The sequence below is a fragment of the Peromyscus maniculatus genome, chromosome 23, assembly GCF_049852395.1.
Source record: "Peromyscus maniculatus bairdii isolate BWxNUB_F1_BW_parent chromosome 23, HU_Pman_BW_mat_3.1, whole genome shotgun sequence".
Classification (NCBI taxonomy): domain Eukaryota; kingdom Metazoa; phylum Chordata; class Mammalia; order Rodentia; family Cricetidae; genus Peromyscus; species Peromyscus maniculatus.
The window spans coordinates 27,540,944-27,559,472 of NC_134874.1; the positions used below are offsets into that span (position 1 = coordinate 27,540,944).

Here is an 18,529-nt window from a genome sequence, read left to right on the forward strand (position 1 = left end):
TCATGCTATCTGTGGATAATGTGTTGTCACGTGGACACACACAGGATCACAGCGACGGAAGAGGACAGGCTTGACTGCGCAGGCAAACGGGCCAAGGAGCAGGGTCAGGACCCAGTGATGGGAAGATCTCAGAAGAAACTCAGGGGTGAAAGGGCAGGAGCTCAGTTGATGGAGGGCTTGCCTTGCCTAGCATGTGTAAGTCCTGGGTTCGACCCCCAGCACCTAAAACCGGGTGTTGTGACATATACCTATAACCTCAAGTGGTGACAGGAGGATTAAAATTTTGAGGTCAGCTTGACCTTGATATCCTCCCTGTGCTAATTCCCTGCGGGGTTCCACCCTCCTGAATGCTTAAGGAAAACTCCTTGTCTGTGTATCCTCCATAATGGGCGTTAACAGCTTAGATGCAAGATTGTAAAATATCGGAGTGAACTTCTGCCCTCCGGGGTCCTCCCATTGCGCTGTAAGCCTATATTTAAGACCTCCTCCCTCCTTCAATAAACAGCATTGAAGGGGGGAATGAGGTCAGGAGGTATGGTGACGTAGGACTTTAATCCAAGCACTCAGGAGGCCGAGGCAGGCGGAGCTCTCTGAGCTCCAGGTCAGACAGAACTACATAGAGAGACCTTGTCTGGTGGGGAATGGGGGGAGGGAGTCATCCTCTGCTACGGAATTGAGTTTCAGACTAGACCAGCCTGGGCTATATGAGACCCTGTTTCAAAAAAAGAGGGGCATGGAACTAGAGAGGTGGCTCAAAAATTAAGAAATTTCTTTTTTCTTTTCGAGACAGGTTTTCTCTGTGTAGCTCTGGAGCCTGTCCTGGATCTCACTCTGTAGCCCAGGCTGGCCTCGAACTCACAGAGATCCCCCTGCCACTGCCTCCCAACTGCTGGGATTAAAGGCGTGCTCCACCACTGCCCGGCAGATTAAGAGCTCTTGCTCTTGCAGAGGACCAGGGTTCGGTTCCCGGTACCCATATGGTGGCTCACAAGTGTCTGTGGTTCCACTTTTAGAGGAGCCGATACCCTCTTCCCCCATGGAATGAAGACAGTGCTCTCACATACACCCTGGCAAAACACTCATACACGTACAAATTTTAAATAAAATACTACACTTAAAAAAAAAGACAAAAGTAGACGGGGACATGGTAGAGCGTGTCTGTAATCAACTCAGTACTCAGGAGGTGGAGGAGCAGAAATACAGCTCATCCTTGGCTACATGGGAAGTCAGAGGCTGCTGGGAATGGGGGAGGGAAAAGAAGAACGAAAGAAACATCAGGAGGATGAGGGCAGTGTGAGCAAAGCCAACCTAGAAGGATTCTTATTTTTCTTACATATATTCATTCGTGTGTGCACACTTGTGAGTGTGTGGGTCTACTGTGAGTGTGTGGGTCTACTGTGAGTGTGTGGGTCTACTGTGAGTGTGTGGGTATACTGTGAGTGTGTGGGTCTACTGTGAGTGTGTGGGTATACTGTGAGTGTGTGAGCATACTGTGAGTGTGTGGGTATACTGTGAGTGTGTGGGTCTACTGTGAGTGTGTGGGTCTACTGTGAGTGTGTGGGTCTACTGTGAGTGTGTGGGTCTACTGTGATTGTGTGGGTCTACTGTGAGTGTGTGGGTCTACTGTGAGTGTGTGGGTATACTGTGAGTGTGTGGGTCTACTGTGAGTGTGTGGGTATACTGTGAGTGTGTGGGTCTACTGTGAGTGTGTGGGTATACTGTGAGTGTGTGAGCATACTGTGAGTGTGTGGGTATACTGTGAGTGTGTGGGTCTACTGTGAGTGTGTGAGTATACTGTGAGTGTGTGGGTATACTGTGAGTGTGTGCACACTCGTGAGTGTGTGGGTCTACTGTGAGTGTGTGAGCATACTGTGAGTGTGTGGGTCTACTGTGAGTGTGTGGGCATACTGTGAGTGTGTGGGCATACTGTGAGTGTGTGGGCATACTGTGAATGTGTGAGCATACTGTGAGTGTGTGGGTCTACTGTGAGTGTGTGAGTCTACTGTGAGTGTGTGGGTCTACTGTGAGTGTGTGGGCATACTGTGAGTGTGTGGGCATACTGTGAGTGTGTGGGTCTACTGTGAGTGTGTGGGTATACTGTGAGTGTGTGGGCATACTGTGAGTGTGTGGGTCTACTGTGAGTGTGTGGGTCTACTGTGAGTGTGTGGCCATACTGTGAGTGTGTGGGTCTACTGTGTGTGTGCACATTCGTGAGTGTGTGGGTATACCACACACACTGTGGCACACATGTGAAGGTCAGGGGACCACTTGTAGGAATCTGCTCTCTCCTTTCACTCTGTGAGCCCCAGGAATCGAACTCAGATCTCAAGTCTTAGCAGCAAATGCCTTTCCCTACTGAGCCACCTCGGCGGCCCTTTACCTGGAGTCGGGCTTGAAGGCAGGCTGAGGTGATCCAGAGTGCCTGGGGGTAGCAGAGGGTGAAGCTATGAGGGTCCACACGAAACTCACTCAGCATGTTTTTGCTAACACGGAATTTGACAAGGCAATGTGAAAGAGCCTAGGAAAGATCCAAGTTTGGTCAAGCCTGCTCTTCTGCAGGGCTGCCCGTGTGCACACCCGCGTCCTCCAGCCCGCACACAGCAGAGAAGGAGCGGCAGCGGGCGGGGAGGGGGGGACGACGGGGAGGGAATAGCAGAGGAGAAACTTGATTCACAACCCTGGAGCCTTCCAGAACATCCAGTCCAATGGTCTCATTGTGCAGATGAAGAAAATGAGTCACATTTGCTGGCCTCTGGCCAAGGGCAAAAACATTCAGGTCCCTAGACTCCCGAGCTACACAGAGTCTCTGCTCCCCGGCCAAGAACAGCTGGTGCTGGAGGATGGCTGGGCAGCCCTGTCACCTGGCCCTCCTCCTTGGTCCTCTTTCAGTGATGATGGGGGTTGACGTCCTCCAGGCCAGCCTAAAATCAGAGGCCTGGGTCTGGCTGGAGGCAGCATTCCGGAAAGGGACTCCCAGAGAGACACGTTGAGACGTTTCTGGAAACATCCCAGACACCCCCAAGTCCAGCGTGCTATACTGATGACTCTGCTTATTCCTGGTCCCCAGTAAAGCTGGTGACTGGTACAATAATCCATCAGCTGTCAGGCCTCCACCTGGCAGCTCCCCGAAGACTCCAGAAAGTTCTCTGAGGCTGAGCCAGAAAGGGAGGGGCTGACTGGGGTGCAGCTGGCAGAGGCCTGTCCAGGGCGTGGCTCGCATGGCCAAAATTTCAGGCACTTTTGCAAGGAGGAGGCACTCACTGCTCAGACCACCCCAGACATTGGGGTTACAGACAAGGACCTTTCCATGGAGGAAACCCCAGACCCAGGAGAGGGCAGTGAAAGGGATGGGGCTGCCTGTTTGCCTCAGAGTTCAGGGAAATCTCTAGATGACAATGTTATTCCTTTTCCTCCCCCTCCCCCTTCACCTCCTCTCTCCATCTATCTCTGGCTGTCCTGGAATTCTGCTCTGTAGGCCAGGCTGGTCTTAAACTCAGAGACCGGCCTGCTTCTGTCTCCCAGGTGCTGGAATTACAGGCTTGGACCACCACATCCCCCACACCTCCCCCTTTCTCTCCCATGCTCCCTGGCTTTCCTCTGCGTCGTTTGACTTCTTTCTTCTTAGGTTTATTTATTTTTATCTTATGTGTATGGGTGTTTTGCCTGCACGGATGTCTGCGCACATCATGCGTTCAAGTCCGGAAGAGACCTTGAATTTCTTAGAGCTGGAGTCAGAGACTGGGATTTGAACCCAGGTCCTCTGGAAGAGCAGCCAATGTTCATAACTGCTGAGATAAGCTGTCTCTCAGGCCCCCCCCTTTTTTTTTTGCTTTTTATTTTGAGACATGGTCTCACTCTGTAACCCAAGTAGGCCTTGAACTTTCGACCCACCTGTCTCAGTCTCCAGAGCAGCTGGGACAGCAGGCCTGTGCCTCCAGACTCAGCCCTCATCTAAGAAATGACATTCTTTTTTTATACAATGTATATTTTAAATTTATTTATTTTTATTTTATGTACATTGGTATTCTGCCTGCATACAGGTCTGTATGAGGGTGTTGGGTCCCCTGGAGCTGGAGTTACAGTTGTGAGCTGCCATGGGGAACTGACCCTGGAATCTCTGGAAGAGCAGCCGGTGCTCTTAACCACTGAGCCATCTCTCCAGCCCCCAAAATGACATTCTTAGAAGCTATTTTGACAATTCATAAAACACATCCAAAAGCTTCAGTGTCCAAAATGAAAGACAGAAAACTGGGTATGGTAGCACACCCCCACGATTCCAGCACAATTCCAGGCAGAGGCAGAAAGATGTTACATGTTTTAGACCAACCTAGTCTACACAGGGAGCTCCAGGCCAGCTGGGGCCACATAGTGAGAGCCTATCTCAAAACACAAACAGAACAAGATGAAAAGAAAGACCCAAATGCTACCAAGAGAGCATGCCAGCACACTGGACACACCTCACGGCATTTGGGACCCAGCACAACTTTGTAAGATGGGCAAATAAGAGCAACTGAGCCATATATATACGTATATATATACACATATATATTTTTATATATATATTATACATATAAATATAACACATATAAATATGATATATATAAATATAACACATATAAGTATAATGTATAATATATTGTGCATTAAAATATATAAATATGATATATATATATGTATTAATAGACAGGGTACCCAGGGACCCACATGATGGAGGGAGAAAACTGACTCTGACAAGCTGTCCCTTAGCTTCCAAACATGGGCCATGGCATATGTGCCCCCCTCAAATAAATTACTTAAAAGAATTTTTAATAGGCAGAGAAGTCGCCCTGGTTTTCAGATCATGAAATGTAGGTTTAAGAGGCCATCAGACCAGTACCCAGTTTCAAGCCCAGCCCAGCCTGTCTGACCCCAAAACCCAGTTTCTCCCCCACCTACTTCTCATCTCAGACTTGACAGAGCTACCAGGGCCCCACCCTTGTGGCAGGGCAGGTTGATCATAAAACCGTCTGTGCAAGATGGGTAGAACCAGCTGTGGATGCACACTGCTCATCCCAGCACTGGAGAAGCTGAGGCAGAAAGGTTCCCACACTGGACACCTGCATATATTAGTTACATAGTGAAGTTCAGGCTAGCCTGGGCTATGTGAGGAGACATTGTCTAAGAGAAAGAAAGAAAGAAAGAAAGAAAGAAAGAGAGAGAGAGAGAGAGAGAGAGAGAGAGAGAGAGAGAGAGAGGAAGGAAGGAAGGAAGGAAGGAAGGAAGGAAGGAAAGAAAGAAAGGAAGGAAGGAAGGAAGAAAAAAAGGAAAATAGAAGACAGAGAAGTGGCTGGGAAGTGGTGGCACTCACCTTTAATCCCAGCACTCTTGAAGCAAAGGCAGGTGGATCTCTGAGTTCGAGGCCAGCCTGGTCTACAGGGCGAGATCCAGGGCGGCCAGGGCTACACAGAGAAACCATGTTTCAAAAAACAAACAAACAATAGCAAAGAAGAACAGTAAAAGCTCAGTGTGTGAAATGCTTGTCAAGCAAGCCTGACAACCAGAGCCTGATGCTCAGAAGCCATCTTAGAAAAGTAGGTGGCCTGGTGCTCCCCATCATCCAGCACACCTACAGCAAGATGAAAAGTACAGACAGCCAGAAAGTGAAACCCTGCCTCAAGAATCAAGGTGGAAAAGCCTGGCATGCCTGTACAGTCCTTTAGTCCCAGCACTCAGGAAGCAGAGGCCAACTAGTCTCTGTGAGTTCGAGTCCACCCTGTTCTACATAACGAATTCCAGGCCATACAGGGCTACCTAGCCAGATACTGTCTCCAAAACAAACAGTAAACAAAATTCCAAGACCGACAAAAGAAAAATAAAAAGAGAAGGGACTCATGGAAGCGGTCCTCTGATCTCCACCCCAAGGCTATCACGTGTATAAATCACACACGTACACAATACAGTTACACGTTTGCTTTGGTTCTGCCATCTCCTTGTGTGTGTTTGTGTGTGCACGTGGGTGTGTATGCCATGGTACACCTGTGAAGGTCAGGGGACAACCGGGGGAATCATTTCTCTCCTGAAAAAAGAAAGCCGGATGTGCCGGTTCATGCCTGCGATCCCAGTGCTTGGGAAGGAACCGCAGGAGCCTTAAGGACAGTCTCTGATAGACTCCAGAATGAGCCAGCCTGGGCTAGATGAGACCCGGTTTCAAAATTAACAAAAAAAAAGGGTTTGGATTCCAAATGAGTGAGCGCAGGCACTGGGATGCCCGTCCCTCGTTTGCACAACCCTGCCTTGGCTACAGCATCCAGCATGACTATGTTGCCCTGGTTTAAAGCAAGATGAAGGAAGCTTGTGTCTACAAAGAGCTGGCAGCCCCCACCTCCCAAGCCAGGCTGGGCCCGGCAGGGTGACATTTAAAAGCATCCATGACCACACTTGACAGCACCCTCTAGGGTGGGGCACCAAGGTGGGCAAGCAAGGGCTGGTGAGCCTCGTCAAAGCCTTCTGACCTCACCAGAGATTTATGGAGCTGGGCATGGGTGGGGCTGGGAACAAAGGTCTGGGATTCCTAAACCACATCTTGGGGAGATGGGATGGCCAGGAGTTCCCGGTTGCAATGTGACCCAGCAAGGGAGGGAGCAGAGGCCCTGAGAGCTTCCCTTGGTTCCTAGGAGACCTCTGGCACCTCAGAGGCCTTTCTGAGGTGACTTCAGATTAGTGACCCAGCTCTACCCCAAGAGGTGTATAGGAAACTCAGCTTTCTCTCACAAGGAAATGTGGGGGGCTGGCTCAGCAGGTAGAGGCACTTGCTCTCAAGGATGATAATCGAGTGTGATCCCCAGGATGGAGAGAACCTGCCCCCACTGCCTGTTCCCTGGTCCCTAACACACACTCGCGAGCACACACAAATAAATGCAATAGAACAACAGAAAGGAAGCCGAAGTCAGACCTGGTGGGACAGGAGGCCTCTGATCCACACTTCTGGGAGCCTGAGGGAGGAGGTAACAAGTTCAAGGCCAGTGTGTACTACACAGTGAGTTTAAAGCTAGCCTGAGCGATTTAGTGGGACCCTGATTCAAAAAATAAAATAGAAGCTGGTGAGATGACTCAGCGGATAAAATCTCCTGCGTCAGGGGCTGGAGAGATGGCTCCGCAGTTAAGAGCACTCGCTGCTCTAGAAGAGGACCAAAGTTTAGTCTCCACACAAATGGCAACTCTCGACCCTCTGAAATCCGGTTCTGAGGGACCTGGAGGCTTCTTCTGGCCTCCTCAGCATCAGGGACATGTACGGCACACTTACACATACACACACATATATACATGCAGGCAAAACATTCATACACATAAAAAAAAATAAGTCCTTGTTTTTAGAGGAAGTGGAGTTTGAGACAGGGTTTCTCTAATCGTTTTGTAGATCAGGCTGGCCTCAGGGATCCAGCTGCTGCCTCTGACTCCCAAATGCTGGGACTAAAGGCATAAAAAATAAATGTCTTAAAAAAAACAAACAAACAGAAAAACAACCATGCTACATTGTCTGATAACCTGCGTTCTATTTCCCAGGACCCATAAAAAGGGTGAGAGAACCCACTCCACAAAGTTATCATTTGGCCTCTACATACATACCATGGCATACACACTTCCCCTATCCCCATCACATGTGATGGGGATAATAAAATCAAATAATAATAAACTAAATAACTTCATAAAAAGGTAAAATGACCAATGATGATATAGCTCAGTATAATGCCTGCCTAGAATCCCCCAGTGAGGGGCTGGGGTGTGGCTCAGTGGTGGAGTACCTGCCTAAAATATCGGGAACTAAGGGGGTCCAGCCCCTCGATAGTCCCCTCCCAGGGTCCGGGAAGAATCTACAACCAGCTGATAATTAATCTTTGATGAAAAGAAATGAATCTATGTACACGAAACTCCTTAGTTCATACACTTTATTATTCTGTGATAGTTCTCTCTCTGCACAGCTTCTATTCTGCTCTCATGCCTAGCTCCTTTCTTGTCTAATTTCTCTATTTATCTACTGTCCCCTCTAGGTTCTATCTTAATTCCTTCGTCTAGTTCTGTCCCTTCTAGGTTCTCATCCATCTTGTTCCTTCCCATATCATCTCCTCTCCCGTCTCCTTCTCTCTCATCTGGCTCTTCCTCATCTTATTCTTCCCCATCTGGCTCTTCCTCATCTTCCATCTCATTTCTCTAGTCCTCTTTTTTAGCCCTTCAATCTACTTCTTCCCCATCTCAGTTCATTCCTCTCAAGTTCTTACCCATCTAGTTCTTCCATTCTCTTTTCTCTGTGCTGTTTTTTTCCCTGTCTACAGAAAATGCCTGCCTTTTCTTTCCCTGGGCACGTGGTTCCCTGCCTCCTCAGGAATGTTGTTTTATCTCTCACCTTGATATGTAAAAACCTCTTTTGTTCCCAATCAGTTGCTCTGGAGAACCACTAGGCCTCCTCAAGGCCAGGGGAACCTGAGCTTCATTAGCACAGGAAACAAAGCTAGGTGTCTCCACCAGCTTGTCAGCAGGGCGCTTAGTAACTTAGGTTCAGCAGGTCAGGGGAGCTGAACTGTTACCAATTGGTCTGGACACGCAAAGGTTTCAGAGCAGAAGACAGTTGAAATATTAAACACTGGGTAACACCAAATATTTGTAATAAATGGCTTGCCTTTTGACAGGCCCTTGGCTGGTCAAATTCAGCTTTAATACACAGATGAATCTATGATATATTCTTGCAGCCCTCAAGACTAAAATCCTCCAGTGAGGGGCTGGGGTGTGGCTCAGTGGTAGAGTACCTGCCTAGAATCCCCCAGTGAGGGGCTGGGGTGTGGCTCAGTGGTAGAGCAACTGCCTAGAATCCCCCAGTGAGGGGCTGGGGTGTGGCTCAGGGGTAGAGCACCTGCCTAGAATCCCCCAGTGAGGGGCTGGGGTGTGGCTCAGTGGTAGAGCCCCTTGCCTAGAATCCCCAGTGAGGGCCTGGGGTGTGGCTCAGTGGTAGAGCACCTGCCTAGAGTCCCCCAGTGAGGGGCTGGGGTGTGGCTCAGTGGTAGAGCACCTGCCTAGAATCCCCAGTGAGGGGCTGGGGTGTGGCTCAGTGGTAGAGTACCTGCCTAGAATCCCCAGTGAGGGGCTGGGATGTGGCTCAGTGGTAGAGCACCTGCCTAGAATCCCCCAGTGAGGGGCTGGGGTGTGGCTCAGTGGTAGATGCTTGTCTAGTACTACTCAAGGGGCACTTTAGTATCTTTAGCTCTTGGCCAGTTGTGGTGGCACAGGCCTGTCACCCAGTACTGAGAGACACCGGCAGCAGAGTCACTACAACTTTGAAATCAGCCTGGTTTGTCAGGTCCACCTCTTGAGGGACAGGGATGACTAAACCCTACCAATTGTCTAAACAAGGTGGATAACAAATAACCAATAATTAATCATGAGTCACCGGGCCCCGGGCTACATCTTCACTTATATGAAGTCACTGGATTCACATGCCAGCACAATGACATCAGCGTTATTACCATCCTCTTCATCTCCATTTTGCAGAGGGAGAGAGTAAAGGACAGAGGATCTAACTTGTACAGAACTCAAGCAGCTGGGTGGTCTGTCAGAGCTGACACTTCCAATGGGGCCACCAGGCTGTTTAAGATCACAACAGTGTGTGTGTGTGTGTGTGTGTGTGTGTGTGTGTGTGTGTGTGTGTGTGATGCCTATGAATCCAGTTCTTCAGAGGTACCCATGGGAGGATCAGGAGTTAAGGCCATCCTTGGCTACATAGAGAATTCCGGACTAGCCTGGGCTGCATGAGACCCTCTCTCAGAAACAAAAACCAAGAGGCTGGGAAGATGGCAAGGTGGGTAAAAAGCAAACATGTGGACCGAGTCTGGGTCCACGGTGTATGACATGTACACACACGACAGTCACACGACGACAGTGCCGAGGGATGGTTGAGGGGAGGTTTTTTATTATAGTTACGGGGAAGAGTACAGCCAGAGGCATCTGGAAGATTCCAGAGCAGAGGAGACTGGATATGGCCGGCAGATTGGGGATGGGTGTGGAAGAATGAGAGGAAAGAGCGAAGGGACCAAGAGAATGCAGAGCCGAAAAAGGGTCACAGGGCAATGAGAAGGTGGGGTAGGGAAGCCCATGAGCTGGGGAAGTTTAGGGAGGGGGCGGAGTGAGAAGAGCCACATTTGCCAACAGGTGTTTGTGACGCTGAGTGAGGTGGGAGACCAGCATGTGCTTTGATATGCTAATAAGCATCGGTGATAGATAGCCCTTTGTCCCTGACACACAGCAGGCACAGAAAAGCACGCCTTTAATCCCAGCACTCGGGAGGCAGAGGCAGGCAGATCTCTGAGTTCGATGCCAGCCTGGGCTACAGAGTGAGTTCCAGGACAGCCACAGCTACATAGACAAAGCCTGTCTCGTGTGTGTGTGTGTGTGTGTGTGTGTGTGTGTGTGTGTGTGTGTGTGTGCTGGGCTGGACAGGTGTGGCAGTTGTAGAAACCCGAGGATATTAGGATATTGGGGGGCTGGCTGCCCCGTCAGCTTGCAAGCTCCAGAGCCAATAAAAGACCTTGTCTCCCAAAAAAAAAAAAAAAAAAAAAAAAAAAAAAGAAAAGAAAAAGAAAGAAAGGAAAAGAAAAGAAAAATCTCTCAGGGCCAGTGGATGAAGGCGCCTGCCAGCAAGCCTTTGCTCCCCCGGGGTACACATGGTAGGAGAGGGCTGATTGTTGCTGGTCGTCCTGAGACCTCCACAGGTGTGCCCTAGCATGTGTGTGTCCACACAGGCCTCCCTCTGGTTCCGACCGGGCTCGTTGCTTCCACGTTGCGGCACAAAGGACCTAACTTCTGGTTGTATTCTCAACAGAAGGATGGACCGGCCCACAGGCCACCGCCCTTCTGCCCGCAGCGTTCAAAGCCCCGGCTGTGAATGCCCGACAGTGGGAACAGCTCCAGCTACCGGTATTACAGTCTTTTGTTTTTTTCAACTAGAGAAGTTTCCAGATGGGGGCAGAACCTTCCTGGCCCCGCCTGCCCGCCCCCTTTGTAAGCTTAGTGGGGAGGAATGCAGCGGGGCGGGGCGGCCCCTAGACGGTCATTGCCATTAATAGAGACCCGAAGCACCGCCTGCTAAAAATACCCGGCTGGACACCCATAAAAGCCCAGCCGGGGCTCCAGCTCGGCACTTCTCGGATCCTCCTCAACCCTGCGCTTCTTGATCCTCAGCCCTGACCAGCACAGCCAAGAACATGACCGAGCGCCGCGTGCCCTTCTCGCTGCTGCGGAGCCCCAGCTGGGAACCATTCCGGGACTGGTACCCGGCCCACAGCCGCCTCTTCGATCAAGCCTTCGGGGTGCCTCGCTTGCCCGATGAGTGGTCGCAGTGGTTCAGCTCGGCGGCTTGGCCCGGCTACGTGCGCCCGCTGCCCGCCGCGACCGCCGAGGGCCCCGCTGCGGTGGCCCTGGCCGCGCCCCTGGCCGCTCCCCTGGCTGTGCCCCCCTTCACTCGTGCGCTCAACCGGCAGCTGAGCAGCGGCGTCTCGGAGATCCGGCAGACGGCCGATCGCTGGCGTGTGTCCCTGGACGTCAACCACTTCGCTCCGGAGGAGCTCACGGTCAAGACCAAGGAAGGCGTGGTGGAGATCACCGGTGAGTCTCCCCTTGTCCCCCACAGGGGAAGAAGCTGGCGGGCTGAGGATGGGGTGGGCGGCGGGGGTGGGGGCGGGGGGAAGCTGAAACCAAGGGGGCTGGGAGCCTGGAAAGTTAGGAATGAGCTCAAGGACCTGCAGACCAGCGTCGTTCTCCCTAGCCAGCTTCCCTTGCTCCGGAACCCAGGGCGCAGGTTCCTCCTAAGAGCCCTGTCATCCTGGATGACAAGGACCAACAGCTGGGGATGCCTTGCCTGGCCAACGGGAGGCCCTGGGTTCTACCCGCAGCACAGAAACAAAAAAGAAAGAAGACGCAACGCACCTTCTGGAAGACCCCATTCCCAAATAAGGAAGTCCTGGGACTCCTGCCAGGGCCCCTAATCCCAGCAGCGGAGGGGGCGTGCACACAGCTCTGAGTGCGCCTGCGCTGGTGTCCAGTCTGGGTCAGAGCCAAGCCCCGCGCCGCGGCCCCTCGCATCCCAAATTCCAGAAACGAACTTTCCGGAAAGTTTTAAGATTCCAGACAGTCAGGCATCTCACCGCACTCTGATTTGTGTGCTGTCACAGAGGCCCAGCCCCTCCTTTAGCAGGTGATGGGGCCTGGTAGGACAGCAGAGGGTTGCCTCTGACCTCCTTCTGTCCCCACCCACAGGCAAGCACGAAGAAAGGCAGGATGAACATGGCTACATCTCTCGGTGCTTTACCCGGAAATACACGTGAGTTCTGATGCCTTACATGGAGCGGTGGGGGAAAGCGGATCCAGGGAGGTGAGCAGAGGGCCCGAGGGTCCGGAGGGATGTGTAACCCTTGCCCTGTTTTCCTTTGTGTCCAGGCTGCCTCCCGGTGTGGACCCCACCCTGGTGTCCTCTTCCCTATCCCCCGAGGGCACACTGACCGTGGAGGCTCCGCTGCCCAAGGCAGCCACACAATCAGCGGAGATCACCATTCCGGTCACTTTCGAGGCCCGCGCCCAGATCGGGGGCTCCGAAGCTGGGAAGTCGGAACAGTCTGCAGCCAAGTAGAAGCCATCGGCCTGCTGCCCATCCCCAACAGTCCGCACTGGCCACCCCTCTCTGTCAATCTGTATGCTCTTTTGATACATGTACTTTCTGTTTTTCTCAAATAAAAGTTGGAAGCTACTGCTTGCCACAGTCTCAGACCCGGTGTTTATGGCGGGCTAGGGATGAGCGCTCTAAAGTGGAGCGTCCTTTGGTGTCTTTGCGATGGGCTCAGCCCTTTCCTGGGTCCAGCCTAACATTTCCCTAGGAAGAGGAGGGGAAAATGGTAATCTGGAGATTAAGATTTTACCAGGGTGGGGCTGGGCATGATGGCTCCTGGCTGTAATTCCAGCACCCAGAAGCTGATGCAGGAGCGTGGTGAAGTTGAGGCCAGCTTGGCCTACAGAGTGAGTTCCAGGAGTGCCTGGGCCACATACTTGCTTTCTCCAAAGCAAAATAAAACAGAAGCAGGAGCTGGGGATGGAGTGAGGTAGAGTGACTGAACGACGACGCGCATGAAGCACGAGTTTGATTCCCCCCCACATCCAATAAACTGGGCATGGTGGTGCACACCTGTGAGTCCAGCACTCAGGAAGTGGAGGAAGGAGGATCAGAAGTTCAAGGTTATCCTTGAGAACATAGCCGTTTGAGGCTAGCCTGGGACACATGAGAACTATGTCTCAAAAGTAAAACAATAGGGGGCGGTTAAGAGCAGTGGCTGCTCTTCCAGTAGGACCCAGGTTCAAACCCCAGCACCCACATGACAGCTCACAACTGTCACAACTCCAGGGGAGGCGGCACAACACTAATGCTCATAAAATGAAAAACAAATAAAAATTTTTAAAGTAAAACGATAAAGAGCCAGGCTGACCTACCACATGTCAGGTCCACAGGAAACTCCTCTCCCCCATTCTGGCACCATACCCTTTTATTAAAGGAGCAATTTCCTTCTATTAGCATATCAAAGTGCATGCTAGCCTCCAGTGTGACAAGTACCCGTGGCTCTTCTCTGATCTTCTCATCCCGTCCCCACCCTAAACTTCTCCAGCTCATGGACTCCCCTCCCACAGCTTCTCATTCCCCTATGACCCTCTCTTGGTTCTCTCTCTCTCTCTCTCTCTCTCTCTCTCTCTCTCTCTCTCTCTCTCTCTCTCTCCCTCTCTTCCTCTCCTCCTCTCACAGCTGGGTCCAGTCTACTGGCTATTTTCTTTCTTTCTTTCTTTTTTTTTTCTTGGTTTTTCGAGACAGGGTTTCTCTGTAGCTTTGCGCCTTTCCTGGATCTCACTCTGTAGACCAGGCTGGCCTCGAACTCACAAAGATCTGCCTGCCTCTGCCTCCCGAGGGCTGGGATTAAAGGCGTGCGCCGCCGCCGCCGCCGCCGCCGCCGCCGCCGCCGCCGCCACCATCACCACCAGGCATTACCGGCCATTTTCAATCTACTGCTTTCCCTCTCTGTTCTAGACTCTTCCACTTGCCTCGGCTTCACTTTCCCTCATACCTACAACAAAAATCCTTCCCATGAGTCATGCCATCACACCTTGCGTCGGACACACACACACACACACACACACACACACACACACACACACTATCTGGTGCCGAAATCCTTAGTTTATACACCTGTTCACAGCTATGATCTTAGCACCTAGGAGGCACAGGCAGGAGGATCAGGAGTTCAAAGTCAGCCTCGGCGATCGAGCAAGTTCAAAACCAGCCTGATTGTCAGAGGCTCTGTCAATACAGAAACAACAAAATAAACAAATAAAAATTAAAAATGCCATTGAAAGCAACACTCTCCAAGGGCCAAGTGTAGAGGAGGAGGGTTATAAAGAAGGTACAGGAGGAGGGTCATAGAGAAGGTGCAGGAGGAGGGTCATAGGGAAGGTACAGGAGGAGGGTCATAGAGAAGGTGCAGGAGGAGGGTCATAGAGAAGGTGCAGGAGGAGGGTCATAGGGAAGGTACAGGAGGAGGGTCATAGAGAAGGTACAGGAGGAGGGTCATAGAGAAGGTGCAGGAGGAGGGTCATAGAGAAGGTACAGGAGGAGGGTCATAGAGAAGGTACAGGACGAGGGTCATAGAGAAGGTGCAGGAGAGGGGTCATAGAGAAGGTGCAGGAGGAGGGTCATAGAGAAGGTACAGGAGGAGGGTCATAGAGAAGGTGCAGGAGGAGGGTCATAGGGAAGGTGCAGGAGGAGGGTCATAGAGAAGGTGCAGGAGGAGGGTCATAGAGAAGGTGCAGGAGGAGGGTCATAGGGAAGGTGCAGGAGGGGGGTCATAGAGAAGGTGCAGGAGGGGGGTCATAGAGAAGGTGCAGGAGGAGGGTCATAGAGAAGGTACAGGAGGAGGGTCATAGAGAAGGTGCAGGAGGAGGGTCATAGAGAAGGTGCAGGAGGAGGGTCATAGAGAAGGTACAGGAGGAGGGTCATAGAGAAGGTGCAGGAGGAAGGTCATAGAGAAGGTGCAGGAGGAGGGTCATAGAGAAGGTGCAGGAGGAGGGTCATAGAGAAGGTGCAGGAGGAGGGTCATAGGGAAGGTACAGGAGGTGTGGCAGTTCCAGGCAGCTTCCTGAGGTGTTGGCCTAGTCAACCCCACCCCTGTGCAGATGCCCGCAGAACGGAATCCGGCTGTCAGTTCTGTGCAGAGAAGGTGGATTGTGTTTGACGTTTGGGTCATGATTGACCGTGATCCTGGCATCCGCTTGCTCTGGAGAGCTTGACTTGACTAGCCCAGATCAAAGTAATTACACAAGCTTTAGCTCCCCACCCCACCCCCTTTTTTTTATTTACTTTATTTTTATTTATTTTTGTCTGTCTGCTTGTAGCTAGAGTCTCTTGTAGCCCAGGTGAGCTGGCTGGCCTCAGATTCTCAATACAGCTGAAGATGATCTTAGCCCCCCTCTCTCCACTTTCTAAACACTGGGATTACAGCTGTTGTGTGCCACCACACCTGGCTGCCTGGGCTCAAGAGCCTGTCTCCTATGTATCATGTTACTCTGGGAAAACTAGCCTCTCCATGAATTTATTTCCTTGTGTGTAAAGTAGGGATAATAAAAAGATCAAGCATGTGTCTCAGTTGTAGAAGAGCTTGCCTAGCATGCACAGAGTTCTGGGTTCAATGCTTAGCTCTGTAAGAAAGGAAGAAAGGAAGGAAGGAAGGAAGGAAGGAAGGAAGGAAGGAAGGAAGGAAGAATGAAAGAAAGAAAAAAGAAAAAATTAACAAATAAGTAAAGGTGGGGATAATAACAACCTTACAGTGATAGTGCTGTTTTGCTTATTTATTTTATATGAGTGTTTGCCTGCACATATGTGCATACCTGGTGCCCTTGGAGGTCAGAAGAGGGTACTGGATTCCGCTAGAACTGGCGTTAGAGACGGTTGTGAACCACCGTGCGGGTTCTGGGAATTGAACCTGGGTCTCTTGCATGAGCAGCCAGTGCTCTTAACTGCTGAGCCATCTCTCCGGCCCCCAGTGGTGCTGGTTTTTTATCTTACAGTAAAAAAAAAAAAAAAAAAAAAAAAAAAAAATGCAGAGCATAGGGTACTTGGTAAATGCTAGATCCTTTCTTTTCTTCCTTTCCCATCTCTTTCAAGTAAATGTTGGGGGTAGGGCCCCCTACTTTGTACATGACCATAGGTGCTCAACAAATGTTGCTTGGCTGGTGGCTAAAGTGCCTTTGCCTTCCCCACAGACCTCAAAGCATCTGGTAAACGATTCCTAACTTATCGCTGGAGACTGTAACAGTTCCCGTGGCTTTGAAAGTTCTTGCCCAGTGGTGGCCATTGGTCGTGGCTGCTGGCTAGCAGTGTTACAAGAGCGTTTGCCTTATGCTTTAGGACTCTGTGCATTTGCCTCGTGTCATTGTTTGTGTTCACCTTTCATTAAACAATTAAAAAGCTTTTTGTTCACACACAGGGCCTGGCACTAGTTAAGCATACACTCTACCACAGAGTGCAAACAAAACAGTCTTTCAAAAGTGTATTTAAATGTCAGGTAGTCATATAATTCATATCATTTTTTTTTTTTTTTTGCTTGGCTCTGTCCATCCATCATCCTCCAGGAGGCCCAGGGAGAGATGTGAGGGACCCTAGGGGGATTTGGAGCCCAACGCCACACAATCTAAGGACCAGGGACTGGAGGGTTGCTCACGGTCTGCTCTTTCAGAGGATCTGCGTTCAGTTCTCAGTACCCACTTCCCGTGGCTCCTGTAGCTCCAGCTCTGGGAAATGTATGCCTCTGGCCTCTGAAGGCATCCACACACTTACACACACGCACACATATGCGTGGAATTTTTAAAAAGCCTTTAAAAAAAAGAAGAAGAGCAGGAAGAAGAATCCCAGGGACGCAGCCAGGTGTGGTGGTACAGATCTGTAATCCTAGCACTCAGGAGTCTGAGGCAAGAGGATGTAATTCTCCAGACTAGTCTGAGCTACATGGTGAGACCTGTCTCAAAAAGAGCCAAACTTGATGCCAAATCTGATGACCTGAATTCAGTCCTCTAAATCCCACATAGTAGAAAAGAACCTGCTCCCCAAACTGTCTTCTGACCTTCACACGCCCACCATGGCACACTTACACTCATGTCCATGCATACACAAGCATTCAAAGTAAGCAAACAAGCAATAAGAAGGAAAAAGCCAAACTAGGTTTAGTATGTAGGTCGGTGGTTGAGTGCTTGTCCTGGGTTCCACCCTCAGCACCACTGATGTGATGGTGCGTGTCTGTGATCAGCACTGCCAGCCCAGGTACTAGGTTCAGGAGTTCAATGCCAGCCTCAGCTACAAATCAAGTTAGAGGCCATCTTGAGCTATATAAAACGGTCTCAAAAAATAAATAAATAAGCCGGGCGGTGGTGGCGCATGCCTTTAATCCCAGCACTCAGGAGGCAGAGCCAGGTGGATCTCTGTGAGTTCGAGGCCAGCCTGGGCTACCAAGTGAGTTCCAGGAAAGTCGAAAAGCTACACAGAGAAACCCTGTCTTGAAAAAACCAAAATAATAAATAAATAAATAAACAAACAAACAAGAGCTGTGTGTGAGGGTGCGTGCCTGTAATCCTAGTGCCTAGAAGCCAAAGACAGGAGGACCTTGAGTTCAAGGCTAGCCTGGGGAACATAGTGAGGCTCTTAGGAAAAATGAAGAGATGGAGGTGGGGTGGGGGGATGACTCAGCATGTGCAGTCATGAGGACCAGAGTTCAGATCTCCAGAATCCACACAGATGCCTGAGCCCACCTGTAATCCCAGCCTTGGAAGGCGGAGATAGGGGACTTTCATGGCTAGGGCTACCTGGCTTGGAAGACCAGCCACATCCAGAGCTCTGGGTTTGATTAAGCTATGTCTTAATGCTTAAGGTAGAAAAGCAATGGAGACTGATTCCCAGGCTCAATCTCGGGCCTCCCCATATGCACACAACTTCATGCATTCACACCAACAGGTACAATCGCCCTCACATGTGCAACACACACACACACACACACACACACACACACACACACACACACACACACACACTCCTTCCTAAACCCACAATCCTGCTTTCCCAGGGTCCATGGGAGGAGCAGGTTCCTGTAGAGACCCATCTGACACACCCTGTCCCCTGCCACCACCAACTCCCCAACTTTCTCAGCTTCTTGACATGTAAGCTCCTCGCCGGGCAGCCCCTGGATCGGAACACCTGGAGCAGGCACGAAGCCAGGGCAGGTCCTGGCAGAAGGAATCGTTCTGGTCCAGCTGGTAGGACTAGTCTGAGCCTGTCATTCAGAGCTCCGCCACACCTCACCGCTTCCACTCACTGGCCAGGGGTGCTTAGTCCCCGTCCATCTCGAGATCCTACGCGGCCTCACTTGGTGTAAGACGTCTTCTCTCCGCCGGTCGTCTCCTGGTTGCTTCCACACGCCCATGGCAGAGC

At 50.9% G+C, this 18,529-nt stretch overlaps 1 protein-coding gene across 1 annotated transcript; it reads left to right on the plus strand.

Annotated features, from left to right (window-relative positions):
• The first annotated feature begins 11,077 nt into the window (after positions 1-11,077).
• Hspb1 (heat shock protein family B (small) member 1) lies at positions 11,078-12,766 on the plus strand. Its single transcript, XM_006971277.4, has 3 exons — positions 11,078-11,628; positions 12,280-12,343; positions 12,460-12,766. The coding sequence occupies exons 1-3, from the start codon at positions 11,229-11,231 to the stop codon at positions 12,647-12,649; spliced, it is 654 nt and encodes a 217-aa protein (XP_006971339.1). The 5' UTR covers positions 11,078-11,228; the 3' UTR covers positions 12,650-12,766.
• The last annotated feature ends 5,763 nt before the right edge of the window (positions 12,767-18,529 follow it).

Excerpts from the sequence above, each read along its gene's own strand:
- Hspb1 (XM_006971277.4), top strand. The coding sequence starts at position 11,229 with ATGACCGAGCGCCGCGTGCCCTTCTCGCTGCTGCGGAGCCCCAGCTGG. Across the intron at positions 11,629-12,279 it reads AGGCGTGGTGGAGATCACCG|GCAAGCACGAAGAAAGGCAG; the intron begins GTGAGTCTCCCC and ends CCCCACCCACAG. Across the intron at positions 12,344-12,459 it reads TGCTTTACCCGGAAATACAC|GCTGCCTCCCGGTGTGGACC; the intron begins GTGAGTTCTGAT and ends CTTTGTGTCCAG.